The sequence below is a fragment of the Ovis aries genome, chromosome 1, assembly GCF_016772045.2.
Source record: "Ovis aries strain OAR_USU_Benz2616 breed Rambouillet chromosome 1, ARS-UI_Ramb_v3.0, whole genome shotgun sequence".
In the NCBI taxonomy this organism is placed as follows: Eukaryota; Metazoa; Chordata; class Mammalia; order Artiodactyla; family Bovidae; genus Ovis; species Ovis aries.
This window is the reverse complement of record NC_056054.1, coordinates 54356933-54383569: the sequence shown is the minus strand read 5'-3', so window position 1 is coordinate 54383569 and position 26637 is coordinate 54356933. Positions and strand designations below refer to the sequence as shown.

General features: G+C 36.5%; 1 protein-coding gene across 7 annotated transcripts in view; it reads right to left on the bottom strand.

The window, feature by feature from the left end:
* Positions 1 to 13: 13 nt before the first annotated feature.
* NEXN (nexilin F-actin binding protein) overlaps positions 14 to 26637 on the bottom strand; it is a 52854-nt gene continuing 26230 nt past the window's right edge. For 2 of the 7 annotated variants that reach the window (XM_012174258.4, XM_012174281.4), the window contains 9 exons: positions 23864 to 23905; positions 22486 to 22683; positions 22218 to 22394; positions 20339 to 20527; positions 13329 to 13526; positions 6022 to 6243; positions 1708 to 1893; positions 1093 to 1450; positions 14 to 995 (listed from right to left, as the gene is read on the bottom strand). In XM_012174258.4, coding sequence (XP_012029648.1) covers positions 982 to 995; positions 1093 to 1450; positions 1708 to 1893; positions 6022 to 6243; positions 13329 to 13526; positions 20339 to 20527; positions 22218 to 22394; positions 22486 to 22683; positions 23864 to 23905 — 1584 coding nt within the window. In that variant the 3' untranslated portion in view covers positions 14 to 981. Of the gene's footprint in view, positions 1451 to 1707; positions 1894 to 6021; positions 6244 to 13328; positions 13527 to 20338; positions 20528 to 22217; positions 22395 to 22485; positions 22684 to 23863; positions 23906 to 26637 lie in introns of all 7 variants that reach the window. The other 5 variants (XM_027971420.2, XM_027971421.2, XM_012174273.4 and 2 more) reach the window with 3 other exon arrangements.

Here is a 26637-nt window from a genome sequence, read left to right as displayed (position 1 = left end):
GAGTGTTTGTCTCTTTTCTTAAATACAGAAGTGACTTTATTATGGGTTTACATTGTAAAATAAAATTGTTTTCCAGAAAACTAAAATATAAAACAACTTGATAATAGAACATGATAGCTAATTATTTACAAACTCACTTTAAAAACTCAAAATTGATGATTGTGCCATTTTCCCCTACATCTAATTAATTCTCTTAGATCTGAAAATCTTTGATTATGTTTTCTTCTGCATGAACTATTAATACAAAGTTTTCTCATTAAAATATAATTTGCTCAGGAAAATCACAACATAAATTTGCTTTTTATAAGCTGAATATATATTACACAGATTTGAAAAATACATGTTTGATATTCCCAACATTCCGTATTGGGCAGTGGTATCCATCAGATTTGCTCTGACAGTTGTTTCTTAAAAGTCTTCTAATTCTTGTTTTGTGTTCTCTCTGCATAGAGGGAGAAATGACAACCCTTCCCCCTCATCTCTCTGCTCCAGAAAGACTTTGAAATTACAACAGCCAAAATGATACACTACTGAGGGGAAAAGCCCACTTAAATTGATAGGTTCCAAATTCACTAACTCATCTATTTCAGACTAATTTTAGGTGTGACTAGTTCATAAATGATAATCTTTTCATGCAAAATGTGTCCTGTTTACAATTTCTTTAAAACTTAATGCTGTAAACATGAAAAATACACAGCGTTTGTAATAGGTTCAGATAGAATAATTGAGTAAATTCCCCCCTTTGCCCCATTAAATTACACATTAACTTACACTGCATAATGGGGTGATGAATCTGGTGCTCTTTTGGAAAGGAAAAAGGTATTTTTTAGATGAGCTTGTTTTTTGAAGACTGTTAGGGAAAGGAATAAGAAGTCAACACAGTGGCACTTCCAGTTTCCTTTTTTGGCCCCGCCACAGAAAAGATGGATGTAGTAAGAAAGTCGGAGAGAGAGGGTGTGTTCCAGGGAGAGGGAAGGGGACCTAGTAGTCGTCAGCTAAAAAAGAGAAGAAGAAAAATGATTTTTTTTTTTTTAAGAAAAGTATTTTTAAATAGAATGAAAGTTCTAGATTCAAAGAGTGATTAATTCTTACTTTCAATGGTAAGAATACAGGTACTAGCTGCAGATCCTTTGCTGTTCACTGCTTTACACATATACTCTCCTTCATCTTCTGGGAAAGTTTCTGGTAAATAAAGGCAATAAGTTTCTCCTCTTTCAATATATTGATAGTCTTCTCCATCCTGCAATATTTCTCCTTCAAACCACCATGTAATTTCTGGTTTGGGTTCTCCTGTTACTTTAACAGTAAATCTAACTGGCTCACTGTCTACAACCGATGTGTTTCTTAGAGGCTTCTTAAACCATGGAGCTCCTGATCTGGTTTGCTCTTCATCTTCAATGGTAGACCCATTCATGGTGCTGCCCTCTTCTTCCTCCTCCTCTTCTCGTTTCTGTATTAAAATAAATACATTCAGGTTGGCATTTATACTGTAGTCATGTTTTCAGGACAGTGATTTAGTAATAGCATTTGGAGGTAGATATATCCCCCCCCCCCAAGTAAAGAACATGTAAGTATGCTTACTATAAAGTGTTTTACATTAACATTTCACTGATTTGAAAGCTATTAAAATGTGTTTTTAATCCCCCTTAAATTTCATTGTTTTTCAGAAATCATCTTTGGAAAAGAAAGGATATGAAAGCCTGGTACCTTTTGTAGTGCTGCATCAATTTCCTTTTGTTCAAACTGCATGCGTAGGAACTTTTGCTCTTCAATTCTTCTTTGTTCTTCTTCTTCTCTTGCTTTAGCCATACGTTCAAATCTAGCTTTCATATTCACTTTATGAGTAAATGGAGCCTCACTTTTTTTTGCAGGCTTAATATCAACATCTTCCTCCTTTACAAAAAGGGGCCAAGAGTAAGAATTGTTTACTTTCTAAAAACCAACAAGAACTAAAATGTTAATAGTTTCGAAGATGCCTAGGCACAAGAAAATTAACATGTTTGGGTTATGCCATTTGCTACACTGCAGACTGCCCCCCAGTTTAGGAAAGATGAAAGTTCACTTGTGAAATACTCTGTAACAGTTGAAATTGTTCTCCCAGTGTAAATATTGCACATTGTCTCTGGAGTCCTAGTGTATTTTATTTGCCCGACGAAATCTCAGTGCTTGTTAATAGTACTGAGTAAAGAAAAGGATGAGGAAATCATACACTATTAACAATTATTAAAATACTTTCATAAGAGTCTCCACATAACTCTTTACCCTACTACATAGTACAGAAATGCAGTTTCGTTACTTTCCACTTGATGATTTCTTCCTCACCCTCTTTTTAAAATAACTGAGATGAATTCCATCCAGTAAGCAATGACAGAAGAATGTTTACAGGTAGAATAAAATAGGAAGACAACTGTTGAAAGAGGCAATGACTGAAACTTGGGGAAACTAAGGAAATACAGTTCTGAGTCAGTTTATTTAGGGGTAAGAGTTGGAAGCCATGAAAATAAAGGGGTAATGTAAGAGTAGAATTTGAACTGTCAGGTAGTGCGTCTGTAAAACCAGTTTGGTGATGAGAAGGTCACTCGCCTTTGAGGGCAGTTTTAGTAGAATGGGGTCTTGTGAGTACAGTTAACCCATGGTTTCAAAAATATCTTGGTTGTAGTTGACTCTTGGTCTCTAAATTACTTAGACTCTTGTGAGTTTATCTAGAAATCTCACCATTTGTATTTCAAAGTACTATGAGGAAATTACTTCCAGATACCCTATGCAACCAAATAAAATTTTGAAATAAGCTATAAAATAATTGCCTGTATAAGAAAAATAATTGGTTCATCAATGTTTTATAGTTTGAAGTTTTGCACCACAGCTCCAATGAATGTAGAAGTTAAAAGTAAGTTAGGCTGTTTTCCTGGTTCTCCGGAATCCAGTTTTTATTTGATACTGGAAAATGCTAGGCTATCAGACATAATTAGAGACTTGATGGGTAAATTCTGTTGTTCATGCCATTATTTAGCCTTCAGTTGATAAACATACCAGACTACCACTATTGCTAATGAATTTTATTAATATGATTGTTTCCTGTTAGATTTAAAAGATAGGGTAAAAAATACATGTTAAACAATGGTCTGCTTGTTTAAGAAGCAAACGAAAAAACTGATGTTTTATCTCAACAGACTTTTCTGAGACTTACATGGAAAGAAAAATGGACCTCTGTTCACACTGAATATTTAGTGTTATTCTTTGCTTAACAAATCTTCAAGATAGTGTATTTCAGCAAGTATAACAACTACTATTCCGACTAAATCCCTCCCTCTTAATAACTTGCCTTCTAGATTTTTGTATAAAGATTTGTGTAAACTCATAAATTTTACTTAAGTGGTTACCTAAAACCTGCCTTTAGAAAATAAATTTTAAGTAAAAGTTAACTTGGAGAAAGTTTATGAATAGTCTTACAGTTATTAAGTACAGTTGCCTTTCCTTGAATCCCTGTAAAGCCAGATTAGAAGTTTTAACAGGAAATGGATCTACTGAGAATTAGGTTATAAATGGAATGATCTTTGTTCTTTAGGTGCATTCTTTGTAGGGTATTGGTACTCCCAGCATGTCGCACAGAGTCGGACACAAATGAAGCGACTTAGTAGCAGCAGCAGCATGTGGATATTACAGGCAGTACAATTAAGCAGTGAATTTGGGATAAAAGAATGTAAAGAATGGTTCTGGAGAATCTAACTAGAAAATCAAACACACCTATTAGGCAGTTAAGTGATTTATGTACCAAATGTTGGTACAGTTAAGGGCTACAGGAGCTGGGATGGAGTTCTTAGATTAGGTAAGTTTACATGAATGACTTAGGCCTTGAAAGATGTCTGGAATATAAAGAAGGCATTTTCTAAAGAAGGAAACCTGAAACGATCAGATAGAAGGGACAAGTCCTACCCTGGAAGTTGACTCTACTCTGCCAAAACTATGCTAATACAATATTTCAGTGACCCTTAGTTTATTGAGAGAAGAATGTCAGGTTCCTCACAGAAAACTCAACTGAGGACATCCTCATGGGTTAGAGAGTCAGCCAGGTCCTAAATCTTATGTCCTTCTATACAAGAGAGCCAGTAACAGCATTAAAGCAAGCAACCACCAGCATCATTTCTTTTATTCTTACCTACAAATTTTACAGGGCTAGGTATGACTGCTCTGAGGTTTCACTACATTCAACCAGAAATGAAGGGAGGCAAGTGCATCCTGATTTAAATTCTTTACCTTCTGTGATTTATCTCTAAGGAATCACCTAATCTTGTGGCCCATCCATCCACTGAATGTTCGTGTTTTCCAGGATTTTATTGATCTGACAACTATTAACCCTTTCAAGATGGCTGTATCTACATCTGTACTTTCAAATAGTATCCAGAAAAGTTACAGTCTTTAGCTCCTGCCTCTTAATTGAGCTCAATACCTGTGTTTCAGACTGACGTTACCTGTCCAAATATAGCTCAAACTTCACAGGTCCAAAAAATTTGTTCATCCACCCCTCCTCTCCAGACTTCCTGAATTCTCTGTATCTAGTTTCCCAAGTAATCTTGAAGAAATGTTAGCCTTCTCAGCAACCACCTGTCTGTAACTCAGTTTTTCTCCCTTGCCCCTAGCTTCATTACCCTGTCCCAGTTCATCCTCCACGACCCCAGGATTCTTTAAGCTAGCTTTTTATACTCTGTCCTAAAACTTTGATTACTAACATTGTTACTAAATCACAGTGCCTGCAAGGTTAAAAAGGCCCTTCAGTTAACAACTCCTAGTTTTACCACCTTTCATCCTATCACCTATAATTGAAACTATTTTCCACTTCACCATGTGACTTTACTTCCCAGTCATTATTTTACACTCCTACACCTGTCAGATGATTCTAAACACATTTGAGCCAGGACTCATGCAGGTTTATTTGCCAGTGTAGCCCCAGTGTCCAGAACAGTCCCTGGAACTTAGTAGGCTTTCAAAATAATTTTTTAATGCATGAATCCAAAACCATCTTTAGCTTCAACATGATCATGCAATGAAGATGCCTATTTGATAATATCATTCCATGTTTTAAAAATCCCTTTGGTGCACCCCAATAAAGTTGTTTACCATGGCATCTGAGATGGGTCATCTTGCTGGTGCTTGTGTCTTCATTACCTTGTGCTGTGCTCGCATTCTCCCTGTCTCAATGAACTGCTTATAGTTCTGGAGTTTGCCCATAGTTTCATCATTTTTATTCAACAATCTCTGAATGCCCTCCCAAATTTTCACACTTGTATTATAGTTGAATATTTGGTGAGAATGAATTTTTAGAAGAGTATGTGTTAGACACAACAAAATGGCAATTCTGACAAGCTTTCCAGATCTTATTTAAACCAATATTCATATCATGGAACTGGTCCTTAAACTGGAAGGGACATTATGGTCATCTAGTGAGTACCTCCTAATTTTACATGTGAAAGTGAAGTCACAGTCCTGTCTGACTCCCTGACCCCATGGACTGTAGCCTGTCAGGCTCCTCAGTCCATGCAATTTTCCAAGCAAGAGTACTGGAGTGGGTTGCCAGAGGTACTTCAAATTCACATCACCTGAATTTTTTATTCAGGCTCTGATCCTGAATGATTTAGCATGACTGAGCAGATCTCATAGGCTTTGTTGGCCTCATCTTTAAGTAGGTATGAATAATCCCTAGAGTTTAACTCAAATATACACTGGTTCCTACTGATTCAAAGTAAAAATTTGTGCCAATAAATATTTACTTTTGAGCTATTTTTGCTAGAGTGAACCATTTGATGTTCACTATAGGCTCTCATTCTCTCTGTTCCAAAGTCATTTTGGAATAATACTAGAATAGCGAAATCTGTGATTTTGCTCTTTATTAATTCCCAGATTATTATATACTCTGATGGTTAATTGTAAGTACCAACATTTATCTCGAAGTCATTGTTACTTCTGTTAAATTCATCATCATCATTGTATTACAACTTAAATATAAAACTATATATATATATATACCTCATGAAAGTTTTCTGCTTCTCTCTCTTTAATTTCAAGGTCAATCGCTCTTCTTCTTGCTCGTTCTTCTTCTATCTTTTTCTGAATTTCTTTTTCGGACAATTGTCCAATTTTTTCAAACTTGCTTTTTAAATTTTTAGCTTGAATAGAACCACTCCTTTTCAATTTGATTAATTCTTCATATTCCCTGCTCAGTTCAAAGGTTTCATTTTCTTCCTCTTCCTACAAAAAAATTAAGATTTTTATATATTAAATACCATAAGATGAGTTTGTACTTAAGTTATCCAGAAAGTTCACTATTTCTTATTTGAAACCAAAACTAAATGTTATAAGTAACTTTTCCCCTAAACACTATGCCTAAATTTACTAATTAAAAGTAGTGCTACAAATTTAAGACTTCAGATAACATCTTACTTTATTTAAAATACTACTTAACTAGAGACTATGGCTGAAAAGCTCATTAATATTCCATTATAACCTGCTAAAACTAAAATATGCATATGAGGATTAACTTTTATGAGAAATTGTAGAGGAATCTTTTAGGGGGAGGTAAATTGAATTTTTAAAAATCACTGGGCTAAGAGAAGTTCTAATTCTGACTCTGATACTGTGTCGCCTTTTGCCTGGCCTCAGTCCACTGGACATGATTTTTTTCATCTCTATACAGAGCCACAGTATCTCTAAAAATTACTCCCGCCTTTGATTTGATGATAGTCAAATATCACTCAATACTCTGAATTAAGCATTTCTACAGATACACTTACATTTTGCTACATATCACTTGTATTCTCTATATTCTGCCAAGAAAGATAAGGACTCAGTGAAAATCAGGCTCCAGTTCTTTATACCATTGTATCTTGAATACTTTTTATTCAAGTTTTCCCTTTGCTTTTCACAAAATATTGTATATTTCACAAATATAAAGTATTTGTATACTTCTTACACTAAATCCTAATGGAGGAGTAGAATATTCCAGTTATTCCTGGTACACTTCTAGGGAAGACCTAGAGTTCCAGGCAGAGAAATAAAAAGGTGGGACTGGAGTTTGGGTAGGGGTGAATGGTATGCAGGGAGAGTTACAGTGGATGATGTTGACATGAGGCTTAATTTTTTGATTCAACAAAAGGAAAAAAGAAAGTTTATTCCTCATACTACCTCCACATTTTGGTCTATCTGGGTGAAAATGAGCAACTCCTAAAATAGAAATAAACAGTTATGACATTGTATCGTATCACAGTGGTTCCCAGGTAGCTGATCAAAATTAATGGTTGACTAATCAGTTACAATCTGAGTAATCTTGAAATTGGCTTTCTACTTGATTGAAAACTCCCAGACATAGCAGAGTAGCACCAGAATGTCCGACAATTAACTTGCCATATATTAATTAGATTACTTCTCAATAGTATACTAAAATTCTAGTTTTACCTCATTTTTCTAGACAGAATTCATTTTCAGCTTCCTTTATAAAGTAAATCCTATTTTTTTTAATTCCAAGGCTAGACCTTGCAATATTTTCCTGTAGCATAGTCATTATATTTTCTTTCTTTCTTTCTTTCTTTTTTTTTTTTTTTTTTTCATTATATACAGCACTTGTAGCCTCTTGGTCGATTTGGGCAAGGAAGTAAATATCCCTACAGGTCAATTGCTCCAACCTCTGTGAAGGAACCCACTCGGTTCCTAGATCAGGAGCTGGCAAGAAGTCCCCCCAGAGTCAGTTAAACATGCCATTACACTACCAGTCCTACTTGAGTTGGGGTGCTCGCCTCACCCCAAGCAATGGGGTTGTGCATGCATCCTAGACTGCTGCTTGTGTTGCTGCTGTGGCCCGTTGCCCAGCCAGAAGCCTAAGGTGACAGTAGAATGCTGGCCTCCTCCCTCACTCTCCCCTCTAACTGCTTGGCCATCTAGATGGAGCAAAGAGGTGTCCAGCGGTAGGAAGAAGGTTAAACAGGGTTTTGCAGCATCAGGAGGTAGAAGAGGTGCCAAGAGCCCACCATAGACACAAGCAGAGAGACGACATGAGGAGTGGTTGAGGCAAGGCTCCAAGACTAGTGCAGGCTCCACTGTCCAACTGCTTTTATTTATAACACGGAGATTCAAAGATAAACTCTAAATTTCAGAGACAACCTCAGAACACTAAGTCCTATGACCCTTCTGAGTCTGGAGTCCTATGTGGACACAAGCTGCCCCTGTAGAGTCTATAATACAGGTATACCTTGAGAATATTGTGAATTCAATTCTAGACCATCATAATAAACATCTTAATAAAGTGAGTCAAGTGAATTTTTTGGTTTCCCAGTGCATACAGTATACTATAGTCTATTTAAAGTGTGCAATAGCATTATGTCTTAAAAAAACAAAGTACATAACCTAAAACATTGCTAAAAATGCTAATCTGAGCCTTCAGTGAGTTGTAATCTTTTTGCTGTTGGATATTCTTGCCTCAGTGTTGATGGCTGCTGACTGATCAGAGTGGTAATTGCTGAAGGCTGGAGTGGCTGTGGCAATTTCTTAAAATAAGACAACAATGAAGTGTGCTGCAACAATTGACTGTTTCTTTTGTAAATCGTGTCTCTAGCTTACAATGCTCTTTGATATCATTTTGCCCACAGTAGAATGTTTTTCAAAATTTGAGTCAATCTAAAAACTGCTAGTACTTTATCAACTAAGTTTATTCAGTATTCTAAACCCTTTGTCGTCATTTTAACAATTTTCACAGCACCTTCACCAGGAGTAGCTTCCATCTAAAGAAACCACTTTCTTTGCTCACCCATATGAAGCAACTCCTCATTCATTAAAGTTTCATCATGAGATTTCAGCAATTCATTCCTATCCTCAGAGACCACTTCTAATTCGTGTTCCCTTGCTGTTTCCACATCTACAGTCACTTCCTTCACTGATCTTGAACCCCTCAGAGTCATCCATGGAGTTGAAATCAACTTTTCCTAAACTCTTTTGAATTTGATGTTTTGACTTCTTTCTTCCCACGAATCATGAATATTTGTAATGGCACCTGGAATGTTGAATCCTTTTCAGAAGATTTTCAATTGGTTTTGTCCATATTCATTGGAGCAATCACCATGAGCTCAGTTCAGCTCAGTCTTGTCCGACTCTGCAACCCCATGGGCTACAGCACGCCAGGCTTCCCTGTCTGTCACCAACTCCCGGAACCTACTCAAACTCATGTCCGTCGCGTTGGTGATGCCATTCAACCATCTCATCCTCTGTTGTCACCCTTCTCCTCCTGCCTTCAATCTTTCCCAGCATCAGGGTCTTTTCCAATGAGTCAGTTCTTCACATCAGGTGGCCAAAGTACTGGAGTTTCAGCTTCAGCATCAGTCCTTCCAAATAATATTCAGGACTGATTTCCTTTAGGACTGACTTGATGCATCTCCTTGCAGTCCACGGGACTCTCAAGAGTCTTCTCCAACACCACAGATCAAAAGCATCAATTCTTTGGCACTCAGCTTTCTTTATACTCCACATCTCACATCCATACACGGCTACTGGAAACACCATAGCTTTGACTCGATGGACCTTAGTTGGTAAAGTAATGTCTCTGCTTTTTAATATGCTGTCTAGGTTGGTCATAGCTTTCCTTCCAAGGAGCAAACGCCTTTTAATTTCATGGCTGCAGTCACCATCTGAAGTGATTTTGGAGCCCAAAAAATAAAGTCTGACACTGTTTCCCCATCTATTTGCCATGAATTGATGGAACCGGATACCATGATCTTTGTTTACTGAATGTTGAGTTCTAACTCAACTTTTTCACTCTCCTCTTGCACTTTCATCAAGAGGCTCTTTAGTTCTTCCCTTTCTGCCATAAGGGTGTTGTCATCTGCATATCTGAGGTTATTGATATTTTTCCCAGCAAACTTGATTCCAGCTATGCTTCATCCAGCCCAGCATTTCTCATGATGTACTCTGCATATAAGTTAAATAAGCAGGGTGACAATATATAGCCTTGACGTACTCCTTTCCTGATTTGGAACCAGTCTATTGTTCCATGTCCAGTTCTAACTATTGCTTCCTGACCTGCATACAGATTTCTCAGGAGACAGGTCAGGTGGTCTGGTATTCCCATCTCTTTTAGAATTTTCCAGTTTATTGTGATCCACGTAATCAAAGGCTTTAGCATAGTCAATAAAGCAGAAGTAGATGTTTTTCTGGAATTCTCTTGCTTTTTTGATGATCCAGCAAATGTTGGCAATTTGATCTCTGGTTCCTCTGCCTTTTCTAAATCCAGCTTGAACATCTGGAAGTTCACGGTTCACATACTGTTGAAGCCTGGCTTGGAGAATTTTGAGCATTACTTTACTAGCATGTGAGATAAGTGCAATTGTGTGGTAGTTTGAACATTCTTTCGCATTGCCTTTCTTTGGGATTGGAATGAAAATTGACCTTTTCCAGTCCTGTGGTGACTGCTGAGTTTTCCAGATTTGCTGGCATATTGAGAGCAGCACTTTCACAGCATCATCTTTTAGGATTTGAAATGGCTCAACTGGAATTCCATCACCTCCACTAGCTTTGTTTGTAGTGATGCTTCCTAAGGCCCGCTTGACTTCACATTCCAGGATGTCTGGCTCTAGGTGAGTGATCACCCCATTGTGATTATCTGGGTCATGAAGATATTTTTTATACAAAACAAAGCAGGTCAAAGGCTAACAGAGTTTTGCCAAGAGAACACACTGGTCATTGCAAACACCCTCTTCCAACAACACAAGAGAAGACTCTACACATGGACATCACCAGATGGTCAATACTGAAATCAGATTGATTATGTTCTTTGCAGCCAAAGATGGAGAAGCTCTATACAGTCAGCAAAAACAAGACTGGGATCTGACTGTGGCTCAGAACATGAACTCCCTATTGCCAAATTCAGACTTAAACTGAAGAAAGTAGGGAAAACCATTAGACCATTCAGATATGACCTAAATCAAATCCCTTACGATTATACAGTGGAAGTAACAAATTGATTCAAGGGATTAGATCTGATAGAGTGCCTGAAAAACTATGGATGGAGGTTTGTGACACTGTACAGGAGGCAGGGATCAAGACCATCCCCAAGAAAGCGAAATGCAGAAAGGCAAATTGGTTGTCTGACAAGGCCTTACTGAGAAAAGAAGAGACACAGAGGGCAAAGGAGAAAAGGTAAGACACACCTATTTGAATGTAGAGTTCCAAAGAATAGCAAGGAGAGGTAAGAAAGCCTTCCTCAATAATCAATGCAAAGAAGTAGAGGAAAACAATAGAATGAGAAAGACTAGAGATCGCTTCAAGAAAATTAAAGATAGCAAGGAACATTTCATGCAAAGATGAGCACAATAAAGGACAGAAATGCTATGGACATAACAGAAGCAGAAGATATTAAGAGGTGGCAAGAATACACAGAACTATAAAAAAGAAAAGAAAAGATCATCATGGTAGCTGAAGCCTTACAAAATTTATTTCTTCAATAATAAGACTTGAAAGTAGAAATTACTGCTTGGCCTATGGGCTGCAGAATGGATGTTGTGCCAGTAGGCATGAAAACAACAATATCATCACACATCTCCATGACCAGGTGCACTGTCAATGAGCAATAATATTTTAAAAGGAATCTTTTTTTCTGAGCAGTAGGTCTTAACAACGGGCTTAATATTCAGTAAACAATGTTGTCAACAGGTGTGCTATCATCTAGGCTTCATTGTTCCATTTATAGGGCATACGAAGAGTAGATTCAGCATAATTCTTAAGGGTCCTAGGATTTTCAGAATGGTAAATGAGTGCTGGTTTCAACTTAAAGTCACCAGCTATTTTAGCCCCTAACAAGAGAGTCAGCCTGTCCTTTGAAGCTTCAAAGCCAGGCAATGACTTCTCCTCTCTAGCTAAGGAAGTCCTAGATGGCATCCTCTTCCAATATAAGCCTGTTTGCCTATATTGAAAATCTAATTTTTAGTGTAGCCACCTTCATTAATTATCTTTGATCTTCTGGATAACTTGCTGCAGCCTCTACAACAGCACTTGCTGATTCACCTTGCACTTGTTATGTTATGGAGATGGTTTCTTTCCTTAAACTTCAAGAACCAACCTCTACTAGTTTCAGACTTTTCGTCTTCAGTTTCTTCATCTGTCACTCTTCATAGAATTGAAGAGAGTTAGGGCTTTGCCCTGGATTAGGCTTTGGCTTAAAGGAATGTTGTGGTTCATTTGGCCTTTTATCCAGACCACTAAAACTTTCTCCATGACAGTAAGGCTGTTCAACTTTGCTGTCATTCATGTGTTCACTGGAGTAGCACTTTTAATTTTCTGCAATAATTTTTCCTTTGCATTCACATCTTGGTTAACCATTTGGCACAAGAGGTCTAGATTTCAGCCTATCTCAGCTTTCAACATGCATTCCTCACTAAGCTTAATCATTTCTAGCTTTTAAAGTGAGACAAGTCACTTCTCAACCAAGCATAAAGTGAAAGTCATGAGACTCTCACTTGAATACTTAGAGGCCATTAATTGGCCTACTTTCAGTACTTTTGTGTAATGAAATAGGCCCAAGGAGAGGGGAAGCCAGTAAGTGGCACAGTCAGAACATAATACATTTACCGATTAAGTTCATCATCTGATATGGGTGCAGTTTGTGGTAGCCCAAACAATTACAATAGTAACAACAAAGGTCACTGATCACACACCACTACAACATATATAATAATAATGAAAAAGTCTGAAATATTGCGAGAAGTACCAAAATGTTATACAGAGACACAAAGTGAGCAAATGTTGGAAAAATGGGTCCACTGACTTGCTCCATGCAGGGCTGCCAGGCGTAATTTGTTAAAAAACACAGTATCTGTAAAGTGCAATCAAGTGAAGCACAATGAAATGGAGTATGCCTGTAAAATGATTCAAAGACTTGCCAAACTGATGTTCCTATTAGCATCCATGGTACTCTTGTAGGTTTTTCTTATTGTGATGATCAGTTTAATTCGGTTTCAAGGAAAATAAGTATAAATGGGTATATTAAGCACTCTGGAACAACAGTTCTCAATCATGGTGTAATCACACACAACTGTGAGGTATATAGGAAGAAGTATTTACTTAAGTATTGATGTAATATCTCAGTCACTTGGAATTCTATATTCTTCAAACTAGCAAGCAGGAGTACAGTTATAGCAGGCTGGAAAGGTACACTCAACTATGCTAAAACTTATCCAACTGCCTCATAGGAGTGTCCTTTATGTGAATAATAGAAAGTTATTATAAGGTAATGTATGTGAAATACTTAGATTAATAAATATTTGTGGGATATAAATGGATATTTCTTAAAATCTTACCTCTCCCATTTCTTGTCTCAGTTGTTCAAATTCCTGTTTTTCCATCTCTAGTTTATGTTTCCGCTCCTCCTCTGTTCGTCGTCTTTCTTCTTCCATTTTTTGTTTTAATAATTCTTCAAAATTAATTTCCAGTTTTCCCGGTATAAGAGATTCTTGAGAGATTGTTTTATATATCTCTGGGGTGTCATCATCTACTACCTATTTAAAATAATTCTCTTATCACTTTTGCCAGAATTATACATACTAAAAAGGGAATATCTCTTGAATAGAAAGATTTCACATTGAACTAAAAACCAAAAATTCTCTTTAAAAATATAAAACAAACAAGGTATAATTATTAGAAAACATAAGACTAAAGTATTTTGTAGTAACAGAGAAAATGGTGACCATCTAGTCTCCATTCCAATGAATACAAATAAATACTCTGACTTTTACTATGAGTAATCTGAATTAGGGGCTTCCCAGTGGCACAGTGGTAAAAGAATCCACCTGCCAGTGCAGGAGATGCAAGAGATGAGGGTTCAGTCCCCTGGATGGGGAAGACCCCTGGAGGAGGAGATGGCAACTCACTCCAGTATTCTTGCCTGGAGACTCCTATGGACAGAGGAGCCTGGCAGGCTACAGTCCACAGCATCACAAAGAGTCGGACACAACTGAAAGACGGAGCACACAATTTGAATTAGACATTGAGATGCTCTAGCAACAACAAAAATTTTCATTTAAAAAGTTTAAAAGATGTTCTAATATTGGGAAAACTTTTTAATTGGATTAAAAATGAACCTCTGGACTTCCCTGGTGGTCCAGTGGCTGGGACTCCGTGCCCCCAATGTGGGGGGCCTACCTAGGTTTGATTCATGGTCAGGGAACTAGATCCCACATGCCATAACTAAAATCACACATGCTACAACAAAGAGCAAAGATCTCACATGCCCTAACTAGCTCTTGGCACAGTCAAATAAAATTTTTTAAAAAGTAAAATGAACCTCAATTCTGGTAATTAAAATAGAGCGTTTCAGTTAAATCATGGTTTTAACTGAATGAGTTATCATTATGATCCCTTCATAATCAGGCAATAATCACTTAATGCTGTGATTTATTATACTGATTTATTTCCTGTCAGGCTAATTAAAAATAAATAATAGTTAATACTTACAACTGCCTAAGCACTTTACATGTATTGACTTATTTTTCTGTAACCATATGAAGTAGGTGTTATTAATATCCCCATTTAATAGATGAGGAAACTAAGGCAATAAAAAGTAACTTGTCCAAAGTCAATACAAATACTATATGGAAAAGGTAAGATCCAAAACTTTAGAAGTCTAACAACATTATAAATAACTACCTTTTCGTAATTTTATAAATTACATGTCTAACTGCCATTTAGTTGCAATTTAGTTGCAACCGTGGACAAGTTACATAGCCTGTTTAGATCTTAGTTTCCTTATCTGCGACAACTTTCATTGAATTGTCATGAGAATCACATAAAGTTTCGAAACACTGCAGTGTGCCTGACACCACGGTAAGCTCCCAAATAGCAGTTTTATTATTACAGTATCATTGTATTCCGGCAGTCTCTAAACTGCAAATAAAAACTCTGCTTTTAAGTCATTGACTTGCAATACACTTTGCATGACAAGAAATTACCTAATTCTATTCCCTGAAAGTACATACATAAACCTCTCATTTAAATTATGTCCCTGTGGTTGAACTAGACACTTGAATAAGAAAAAACAAATGGTAATTATTTATTTGTTCCAAGTTTTATAAATGACAGGCTTTACCACAAAACCAGTTCAACTCAGAAACAATGTTTACATAGTTTTACAATCTACATATTACCCCCCAAATTTTTTAATAATATATGAGCTACTTGAGCTATAATATGGAATGATGCTGAAGCTGAAGCTCCAGGATTTTGGTCATCTGATCCAAACAGATGACTCACTGGAAAAGTCCCTGATGCTGGGAAAGATTGAGGGCAGAAGGAGAAGAGGGCGTCAGAGGATGAGATGGCTGGATGGCATCACTGATGCAGTGACCATGAACTTGGGCAAACTCCTGGAGATGGGACAGGGAGACCTGGCGTGCTGCAGTCCATGGGGTCGCACAGTCGGACACGACTTGGGTGACTGAACAACAACAATGAAATGACCATACTTGGTCCTAGATAAGAAAACCACATAAACAAAGGAAAAAGTTTCTCGTTCCTAATATAGAAATGTCTCTAGCAAACTAGAGTTTTGGTTTAATGACATTTTCCTTCCCTGCACTTTTTGCACTTTTCTCACTAGTACATCATGATAAAAGAGAGTTTTGGCCTAAAAATCTGCCCCAGGCCAGGACTAGATTTCTTAATCTTCACAGCTACTTCTCAGCTAGCGCTTCTGAACCAGCTTGTTCTCTAAAAATTAAGTGCTTTCACAATTTTGTAGGGGTGCTTTCACAATGTTTATAGGGTTTCTGTGTAGAAACCATTTGTGAATCAAGGATTACCTAGTAATATACATAAAAGTTTTAATATCACCTATTCCACAAGCATTTTAGGATGTTTGTTACACTAGAATGCATCGTGCCATGTACTTAGTGTGGTCTCAGCCTCACTGAGTGAGGAAGGCAGTCACAAGCAACAAGGATACAGCACTACTGCTACGCTGGGGGAACACAAAATGCTGTAAGAGTACATGAAAGGAACCCTTTCTGGAACTTGTACTATCAGGAAAGGCTTCCAGAGGAAATGGAATATATTAATAGGAGAGAGCAGAGCACAGGGAAAGGAGAGGGATAACGTGTTTCATACAGTATTTATGAAGTTCCAGAGATCAGAGCATAGCATTGTGAAGAAATGGAAAGAAATTTAGTGTGTCTGGAACAAACATGGCAGATTAACGAAGAATCAAGAAATGAAACGAGAAAAGATTGTAAACAAATTTGTTTTAAAATTGTAGTGTTTGGATTTTTGCTTTAATGGAAGTAGAAAAATTTTACACAAAGTAGCAACATAATCAAATTCACATTTTCTTTTAAAGAACAGTTCAGTTCAGTTGCTCAGTCGTGTCCAATTCTTTTCGACCCCATGCAGCACGCCAGGCCTCCTGTCCATCACCAACTCCCAGAGTTCACACCAGCTCATGTCCATCGCGTCGGTGATGCCATCCAACCATCTCATCCTCTGTCGTCCCATCTTCTCCCACCTTCAATCTTTCACAGCAACAGGGTCTTTTCAAATGAGTCAGCTCTATTCATCAGGTGGCCAAAGTACTGGAGTTTCAGCTTCAACATCAGTCCTTCCAATGAACACTCAGGACTGATTTGCTTTAGGATGGACTGGGTGGATCTCCTTGAAGTCCAAGGGACTCTGAAGAGTCTTCTCCAACACCACAGTTCAAAAGCATCAATTCTTTGGTGCTCAGCTTTCTTTACAGTCCAACTTTCACATCCATACATGACTAATGGAAAAACCATTGCTGACAAAGTAACATCTCTGGTTTTTAATATGCTGTCTAGGTTGGTCATAAGTGTCCTGCCAAGGAGTAAGTTTCTTTTAATTTCATGGCTGCAGTCACCATCTGCAGTGATTCTGGAGCCCCCAAAAATAAAGTCTGCCACTGTTTCCCCTGTTTCCCCATCTATCTGCCATGAAGTGATGGGACTTGATGCCATGATCTTAGTTTTTAGAATGCTGAGTTTTAAGCCAACTTTTTCACTCTCCTCTTTACTTTCATCAAGAGGCTCTTTAGTTCTTCTTCCCTGCCATAGGGGTGTTGTCATCTGCATATCTGGGGTTATTGATATTTCTCCTGGCAATCTTGATTCCAGCTTGTGCTTCATCCAGCCCAGCATTTCACATGACGTACTCTGCATATAAGTTAAATAAGCAGGGTGACAATATACAGCCTTGACGTACTCCTTTCCTGATTTGGAACCAGTCTGTTGTTCCATGTCCAGTTCTAACTATTGCTTCCTGACCTGCATACAGATTTCTCAAGAGGCAGGTCAGGTGGTCTGGTATGCTCATCTCTTTCAGAATTTTCCAGTTTATTGTGATCCACACAGTCAAAGGCTTTGGCATAATCAATAAGACAAGAATAGATGTTTCTCTGAAATTCTCTTGCTCTTTTGATGATCCAGCAGATGTTGGCAATTTGATTTCTGGTTCCTCTGCCTTTTCTAAATCCAGCTTGAACATCTGGAAGTTCACGGTTCATGTGCCGTTGAAGCCTGGCTTGGAGAATTTTGAGTATTACTTTACTAGTGTGTAAGATGAGTGCACTCCCTGAGTGAACTCCCAGAGTTGGTGATGGACAGGGAGGCCTGGTGTGCTGCAATTCATGGGGTTGCAAAGAGTCGGACACGACTGAGCGACTGAACTGAACTGAACTGAACTGAACTGAACTGAAGATGAGTGCAACTGTGCAATAGTTTGAGCATTCTTTGGCATTGCCTTTCTTTGGGATTGGAATGAAAACTGACTTTTTCCAGTCTTGTGGCCACTGCTGAGTTTTAGAAATTTGCAGGCATATTGAGTGCAGCACTTTCACAGCATCATCTTTTACGCTTTGAAATAGCTCAACGGGAATTCCATCACCTCCACTAGCTTTGTTTGTAGTGATGCTTCCTAAAGCCCACTTAACTTCACATTCCAGGATGTCTGGCTTTAGGTGAGTGATTACATCATCATGATTATCTGGGTCATGAAGATCTTTTTTGTACAGTTCTTCTGTGTATTCTTGCCACCTCTTCTTAATATCTTCTGCTTCTGTTAGGTCCCTACCATTTCTGTCCTTTATTGAGCCCATCTTTGCATGAAATGTTTCCTTGGTATCTCTAATTTTCTTGAAGCGATCTCTAGTCTTTCCCATTCTACTGTTTTCCTCTACTTCTTTGCACTGATCACTGAAGAAGGCTTTCTTATCCCTCCTCGCTATTCTTTGAAACTCTGCATTCAGATGGGTATATCTTTCCTTTTCTCCTTTGCTTTTTGCTTCTCTTCTTTTCACAGCTATTTGTAAGGCCTCCTCAGACAGCCATTTTGCTTTTTTGCATTTCCTTTTCTTGGGGATGGTCTTGATCCCTGTCTCCTGTGCAATGTCATGAACCTCTGTCCATTGTTTCATCAGGAGAATTCTCCTGGCTTTATGGGCTTCCCTGGTGGCTCAGATGGTAAAGAATGTGCCTGCAGTGTGGGAGACCTGGGTTCAATTCCTGGGTCAGGAAGATCTCCTGGAGAAGGAAATGGCAACCCACTCCAGTATTCTTGCCTGGAAAATCCCATGGATGGAGGATCCTGGCAGGCTACAGTCCAGGGGTTGCAATGAGTTGGACACAACTAAGTGACTTCACTTTCTTTCTTTTTTTCTTTCTTTCCTGGCTTTATAGGAAAGAATAGATTATAGGCAACAAAGCAAATTAATTAGGAGTTGGCCTGAGGCAAGGGGTAACAGTGACCTGCATTATAGTAGTAGCAGTAGGAAGTGCTGGGAAAGATTGAAGTCAAAAGGAGAAGAGGGTGGCAGAGGATGAGATGGTTAGATAGCATCACTGACTCAATGGACATGAATCTAAGCAAACTCTGGGAGATGGTGAAGGGTAGGGAAGGCTGGTGTGCTATAGTCCAGAGTCTCAATGAGTCATACATAACATAGCAACTAAACAACAGTGGGAAATAGGGGAATTTTAATAGTGATATACAGGAAATGAGATTTAGTGAGTGATTGGATATGAGGCACAAATGAGAGGTGAACTGCTTAAGGTTCTCAGGTCTGATTTAAGCATCTGTGTGTATAATGATGTTTTTCTGGAACTCTCTTGCTTTTTCCATGATCCAGCGAATGTTGGCAATTTGATCTCTGGTTCCTCTGCCTTTTCTAAAACCAGCTTGAACATCTGGGAGTTCACAGTTCACGTATCGCTGAAGCCTGGCTTAGAGACTTTTGAGCATTACTTTACTAGCGTGTGCTGCTGTTTCTGCTGCTAAGTCGCTTCAGTCGTGTCCGACTCTGTGCGACCCCATAGATGGCAGCCCACCAGGTTCCCCTGTCCCTGGGATTCTCCAGGCAAGAACACGAGTGGGTTGCCATTTCCTTCTCCAATGCATGAAAGTGAAAAGTAAAAGTGAAGTCACTCAGTGGTGTCCGACTCTTAGCGACCCCATGGACTGCAGCCTACCAGGCTCCTCCGTCCATGGGATTTTCCAGGCAAGAGTGCTGGATTGGGGTGCCATTGCCTTCTCTGCTAGCGTGTGAGATGAGTGCAGTTGTGTGGTAGTTTGAACATTCTTTGGCATTGCCTTTCTTTGGGATTGGAATGAGGCCAAAAAACACTTGGAATATGTGTCTGAAGCTCACCCAGACATAGGAAGAAAACCAGGTCATGATATGACTGAAGCGAATGAAAATGTTTAAGAAGGTTGTGCAGCATTCACATGTCAATGTACTTAAAAATAGAGTTTGTCAGATAATTGTATATTTACAAACATTAAAATGGTATAAGAAGTATAATTTTATAGCAGAGTTAAGTTGGGTAGCAATATCCAGAGTGATGATAAGCATTTTGGAGAGTTAAATAATTGTGATTAAATGGCTTTGGTCATTTAATGTATCCTGATGGGATGGAACTTGGAAAGAAAGGAGGGAAGGAAAGAAGGAGTGTGGAAGGGAAGGAGGAAATCCGGCTAGGGAGAAGAGAATGGAGAGAATGGAAGGGAAGGTGGGGGTAGGAAACCCCCTCCCTCCTAGCTTAGATACTTAGTTCTAGAAAACACACCTTCTCAGAGAAGGAAGATAATATATACTAGGCAGAGCAATTTAACCTTTTCAACATGATACTGAAGCAAACATTGTTAACTGATGGTATTATGCCATAGGAGACTTTTAAAAACTTATATGCTGTCCCTACTTTTGGCACAACTTCCAGAAATAATAGGGTATTCCCCACAGTTGAATGCTTTCCCCTAACATACTCTAAAAAGCTGAATCCCAATGGCCACCTGTATTCACATTCTGTCTTACCATGCTTCTCCTTGCCTCAGCAAATGCCTTCTTTTCTTCCTCTATTCTTCTTCTGGCATCTTCTTCTGCTTTCCTTTTTTCATCTTCTCTCCTTTGTCTTTCTATTTCTTCAAAACTGAGCTTGAGTTTACCAGGGCGGTACCCTTTAAAAATGTTTTCTGTGTCTTGGTTTTCCTCCTCTTCATTTACCTAACCAACAAACAACTCATTATTAAGAACTGAGATTCATCAAAGACAGGAATGAATTATCAATCAAAAGGCACAGACTCAGTCACCTCACATAGGGGACCAAAATCTCCTGCCTTGCATGACTCAAAAAATATGAATCTAATATTTCATCTACTATTGTAATTAATATTAGATTAATATTCTAATTCTAGAATAATCTAATATTCAAAAATATGAATCTAATATGATTCAAAAAATCTAAGCTGGAAAAATTAGGGGTTATTTAAAAGTGTGTTTATGTACTTTCATTGAGGTTCAAGTATACACACACAGTCTCTTAGACAATAAAGTCATTCTGTTATTTTCATGGATTTTTTTTTTACTATGAACTGTGGTAATTAAATGGGTAAAATATCTGGAGCTATTTTATATACAATTCAAATTTAATGATTTTATAATTAAAACTACTGAACCGATAATACAAATTAATTAGATACTCATTGAAATTTATGATTTAATTAACTAATGATATTACTATGTCTTTTCACTACATTGACCACCAGTGATATCTAAAATGTGTAGATATCCAACTATAACTGCCCAAAAGTAACAACATTTTCAAACAAAATATCTAGAAAATTAAAATTTTGGAGGTACAGTCCTTAGAACATCATTATTTAAAGTTGATCAAGAAAGTCTGAAAGCTTAAAAAATTATATATGTTCCATTCTTCGGTTCTTGCAATGAGATTTGGAATCAGTGTTTTCTTATTTCAGTTTTATTTTTTGTTGGTAAATCTGTTACTATAATAGCAGTTAATGATTTTAAAGTGCTATTGGGAGTTCCCTGGTGGTCCAGTGGTTAGGATTCTACACTTCCATTGCAGGGTGCACAGGTTCAATCCTGGTCAAGGAACTAAGATCCTGCAAGCTCCACTTCATGGTCAAAAAAATAAAAATTAGAAAATAAAAATAAATAAAAAATAATGCACTTCTTATATGCTAGATGCTAATTGCTTTCTGTGTTAACTCATTTAATGATTTAAGAAGTAGGCCCAATTATTTTCACCATTTTACAAATGAGGAAAGATATAGAGAGGTTAAATAACTTGTCCATGGATACACATGTAATAAATGTTAGATATACAAATCCAGGCAGTCCAGCTCCAAAGTCCATGTTCTTAACCACTTAGATTGTATACATTTATACACACGTATATGTTCACTCTGTGTGTGTGTGTGTATACACACATTGACACTAAGTGTATACTTATGATTAGACTTGAAAGTGTGCTGCACCATGCTATTAAACACACTGCAGGCTGAACTAACAAAGAGCTGAATAATTATTCTGCTGAATAAATATTTTGTATATTTGCAACAATTTATAAAAATTTGGAGAATATTAGATAAAATATCCCAAAATGAAAACTAGAACATAATATAGATGCATGTTATATATGGAATATATATACAGTTTCAAAATCAGACCCTTCTACATAGAAGATCTCCTTAAATTTATAGCAATGAACCTTTCCAAATCCAGCTACCTCCCTTAATATTGAATGCTTTACAGATAACATTTTTATAATATTATACATATAATATAATTTATATAATACTGTAATATACATTATATATAATTATGTATTTTATAATTATGTATTATAATCCACGTATATAAATGTTACATATACATCAGTTTGTTTTACCATTTGCCGCCTTGCTTCTTCAAAAGCACGCCTCTCTTCTTCTAAACGTTTTCTTGCTTCCTCCTCAGCTTGCTTCCTTCGGTTTTCTTGTCTTTGTCTTTCCAATTCTTCAAAAGTCAGTTTCAGTTTTCCAGAAGAAAGTGATTCTTTTTTTGCCTCACTTTCTGGTTCATCATCCTAAGAAAACATAATGAAAACCTACCCGTTAATCATAAAAGGATATGATTTGACTCAATTTAACTTTTTATTTGTTCTTAAAAAAAATTACCATGACCAATGAAAGACACTTTGCTTCCTTGAGAGATCGGCGTTGTTCTTCACATCTTATTTTTTTATCTTCTTCATACTTGACCCTTTCCTTCTCTTCTCGTTCTTTTTCTATATCTTCAAAATTCTTTTTTATTTTTCCAGATGTTTTGTGTGATTTGACAGGTACCACTGTTACAAGCAGTGACTCATCTCCTTCCTAATTTATAAAATAGGTGATTAGCATATTTCTTCCAAATTAAAATTTAGATTCCATGGGACATTACTTACATCATTGGTGGATTTCATTACATTGCTATCAATGCTATGAAGAATAAAAATAGTTTTTACAGATTTCTATTAAATAGCTCTTTCTCTGAATTCATTGTACATTATGAATTAATCTTACTGAAATCCATTGCTGACAAGGTTCAAGAAGCATCCTTTTTCCTAGAAGATGGTGTTAATACAGTGTTCAGATAAAACCATGTGACATTATCTGAATTTCACTATCATGCACTCATCCCGCAAAAGGTAATATGCATGTGAGCACACTCTCAATCAATTTGATGGTGGATAGATTCAGTGTAAACACACAAGAAAGCTTTCTGCATTTGGCTTTTCTCTCCATGTAAGTTTTTAAATACTTAATAAAACCAACATTTAGCGAGAAAAAAAACACAGTATTTCCAAGTGATCTAGAAAACATTTATATTATAGACAAAACTTTGGCATTTGGTCCTATTCACATATTCTTAAACTTGTTTTTGAAATTCATTTTAATTAGTTCTTTTACATCATCTATTACTGCCTCCAAACTTTTTTCAAAAACTAAGTGAAGAATTATAATTTGTAACACATGCCCCTGAAGTAAAACTGCTTCCAATTTATTTGTCTGTACTTCTAGGCACACAATCAAATTGATTGATCTATAACTTTGTATGTTAGATTAGAAGAGATCTAAAACTGTTGTGGTTGTTGAACATTCCTTCATGGTAATAGATACTGTACTCTCTGCTAGGATGTAATAACCAAAACAAACTTTCAGGAACTCTGAGGAAAGAAGACAAATGATGAAAAGAAAACTGCGTTTTTCAACATTAGCTTTCAACAGTCTCAACTATTAGTAACAGTTCAAGAAATATATAGTCTTGGCAGAGTATTTCAAACTCAGACTTGTGCCTCCACTTGAACCATGAGAGCAAAAACATACTTTTCTCCAAAAACACTAAGCTATAGTGTTTGAAAGTGAAAAAGTATGACATTGCTTTGCAAAATATTTATGTCCTTTTTCTTGTTGCTATATTCATAATAAAACTCTTTTAATTTTTTAATTGAAAGATTATTTGTGAACCAGATAATTTTAGGTGAATGTTTCATTAAAGGAAATGTCCATTTACCTCTGGTGCTGATTCAGTTTCCGTATTGTTTATGTCCTCAATCTATTGAATAAGAATTTCATATCATTACATTACATCAGATTTCTGCGTTTTGCTTTAAACATATAACTGAAAAGTAATTTAGTTGTGATTTATGGTAAATTTTCAAAATTTAGAATTTTGGAAGTATTTTTGTGTTGCTCCAAATTAGCCAATTATGTCCTTTACCTTCTATTATTTTTTGCATTTTGATATCAATATCTTGGGAACAGTATATTAAGAAAAAATTAAAATAAAGCCTACCTTTGTAATTCTGGAATTTGAATAACGGACCAAGTTCTTACAATATGGCTGTGAGCTTACAACCAACAGTTATTAGATAAACAAGCAATTTAAACTGAAGTACAGAAGCATTTCTCCATTCTCTGACACAATGAAAGGAAAACCTACCATTAGCAACCATCATAACTATATTTTATAATATGGCCAAAATATAACTGACACAATAATAAAGTGCAGTGAAAGGTATAGGCTTTCACATGTCTAGTTTAGGAGGAAAAACAATCATAACTGTTTATTGTATATTTTGACCAGATCTATATAGGAAAGGCCCTCATTCCAAAGAAGGGAGCTCCATTTGGCCAATAAGGTTAGCAGGCTAATGTACATAACAGAGTGAGAAATGACAGAAACATGATTTAAATAGCACAGTGTTTGAAGTCTCAGAAAAAGAAACATAAACAATGGGAAAATGAAAAACTTAGAAAGTAAAAATTCAAATTGTTTATTGTTTTCATTTGATTTCTAACACCAGTGAAAGAATCTGGAAGTAGTCTGTTCCTCACTCAGGCTAAGGGAATTCAGCTGTACCTTGCTCATACTATGCTGGTTTAATCCCTGTTCTCTCATCATCCCTCTTTTCTACAGTCTCCATCAAGGGAGAAATTACTCATTTTATTAAGATATCAAATTTCTTGAAAAATAAATTATTCTGAACAAATTGTTTTTTTAAAATAAATCTATTGTATATTTTAATAATTTATTTTAAATAGTTTTGTTCAGAATAATTTGCTTTGTTATGGAATTATCTATTATACTGATTTGCTGTGTAAATGATGAAACTTTTATTGAATGATAAATGATACTATGAAAAATTTTAGTAGATCTATAATAAAATAATTATAAAATTATTTCCCTTCAAAAGAGTGATAATAATTACTCTACAATTTGTGTTAATCTCAATAAAAAGTTCTAGGAGGTATGGTGAGAAGTGAGAAATTGAGAGCATAGGGAAAAAAATTTAAATTTTTTAACCCCAGATTTCTTTTTCTTGGTGCTACCACCTTTTCAGATTTTTATTAGCTTGTAGTAGATAATAAACTATTGTGTTGGCCAAAAAATTCATTTGGGTTTTTCTGTAAGCTGGCTCTAGTAGCATTTAGTTGCCTTTAACTTCATTTGAAACAATTTTGTTAGATTATATTGTGACAGTTGTCATATCTGCGTGCATTTAAAAAACTTACCAAAATTGGTGAATTTCGTGCAGCCATTTTAATATTGAAGGTGGAATAAAAAAATGCTTTATTATTTCGAGAAAGGTAAAAACACAACTGAAATGCACAAAAGTCTTGTGCAGTGCATGGAGAAGGTGCTGACTGATGGAACGTGTCAAAAGTGGTTGTCAAAGTTTTGTGCTGGAGATTTCTTACTGGATGATACTCCATGGTTAGGTAGACAGTTAAAGTTGATAGTGATCAAATCAAGACATTAACTGAGAACAATCAGTCTTATACCACGAGTGAGATATTTGACATATTCAAAATATCCAAATCAAGCACTGAAAATAATTTATACCAGCTTGGTTATGTTAATTGCTTTGATGTTTGGGTTCCACATAAGCAACAACAACAAAATTTTCTTGATTATATTTCTGAATGTGATTCTCTACTTAAACATAATGAAAATGCTTCATTTTAAAAACAGATTTTGACAAGCAAAGAAAAATGGATACTGTACAATAATGTGGAAGGGAAGAGATTCATGGGGCAAGCAAAATGAACCACCACCAACCACACCAAAGGCCAGGCTTCCTTCCAAAGAAGGTGATGTTGTATATATTGTGGGACTGGAAGAGAGTCCTCTATCATAAGCTCCTTCTGGAAAACCAATTAATTCCAACAGTACTGCTCCCAATTAAACCAACTGAAAATAGCACTCCATGAAAACCATCTGGAATTAATCAACAGAAAATGCATAATCTTCCATCAAGATAACACAAGACTCCATGTTTTTTTTGATGACCAGGCAAAAACTGTTACAGCTTGGCTAGGAAGTTCTGATTCATCCACCATATTCACCAGCTGTTGCACCTTCAGATTTCCATTTATTTTGGTTTTTAAAAAGTTATCTTAATGGAAAAAACTTCAGTTCCCTGAAAGACTGTAAAAGGTACCTGGAATAGTTGTTTGATCAAAAAGATATAAAGGTTTGAGAAGATGGAATTATGAAGTTGCCTGAGAAATGTAGTAGAATGAAATAGTGAATAGGTTGTTCAATAAAGTTCTTGGTGAAAATGAAAAATGTGTCTTTTCTTTATACTTTGAAACTGAAGGAACTTTTTGGCCAACCCAATATATTTGGAGGCGTTTTCCTTTGTTTGGTTTGTTTTTGTTTGTTTGTTTTTTGCTTTCTTCTTTGCTCATTTTAAACCATTATCAAAACAACAAAAGATAGAATTTTTTTTTTCATTGGGTTTCAACAAACAAGGAAAAAGACGAATTTGCCTAAGCATTCAT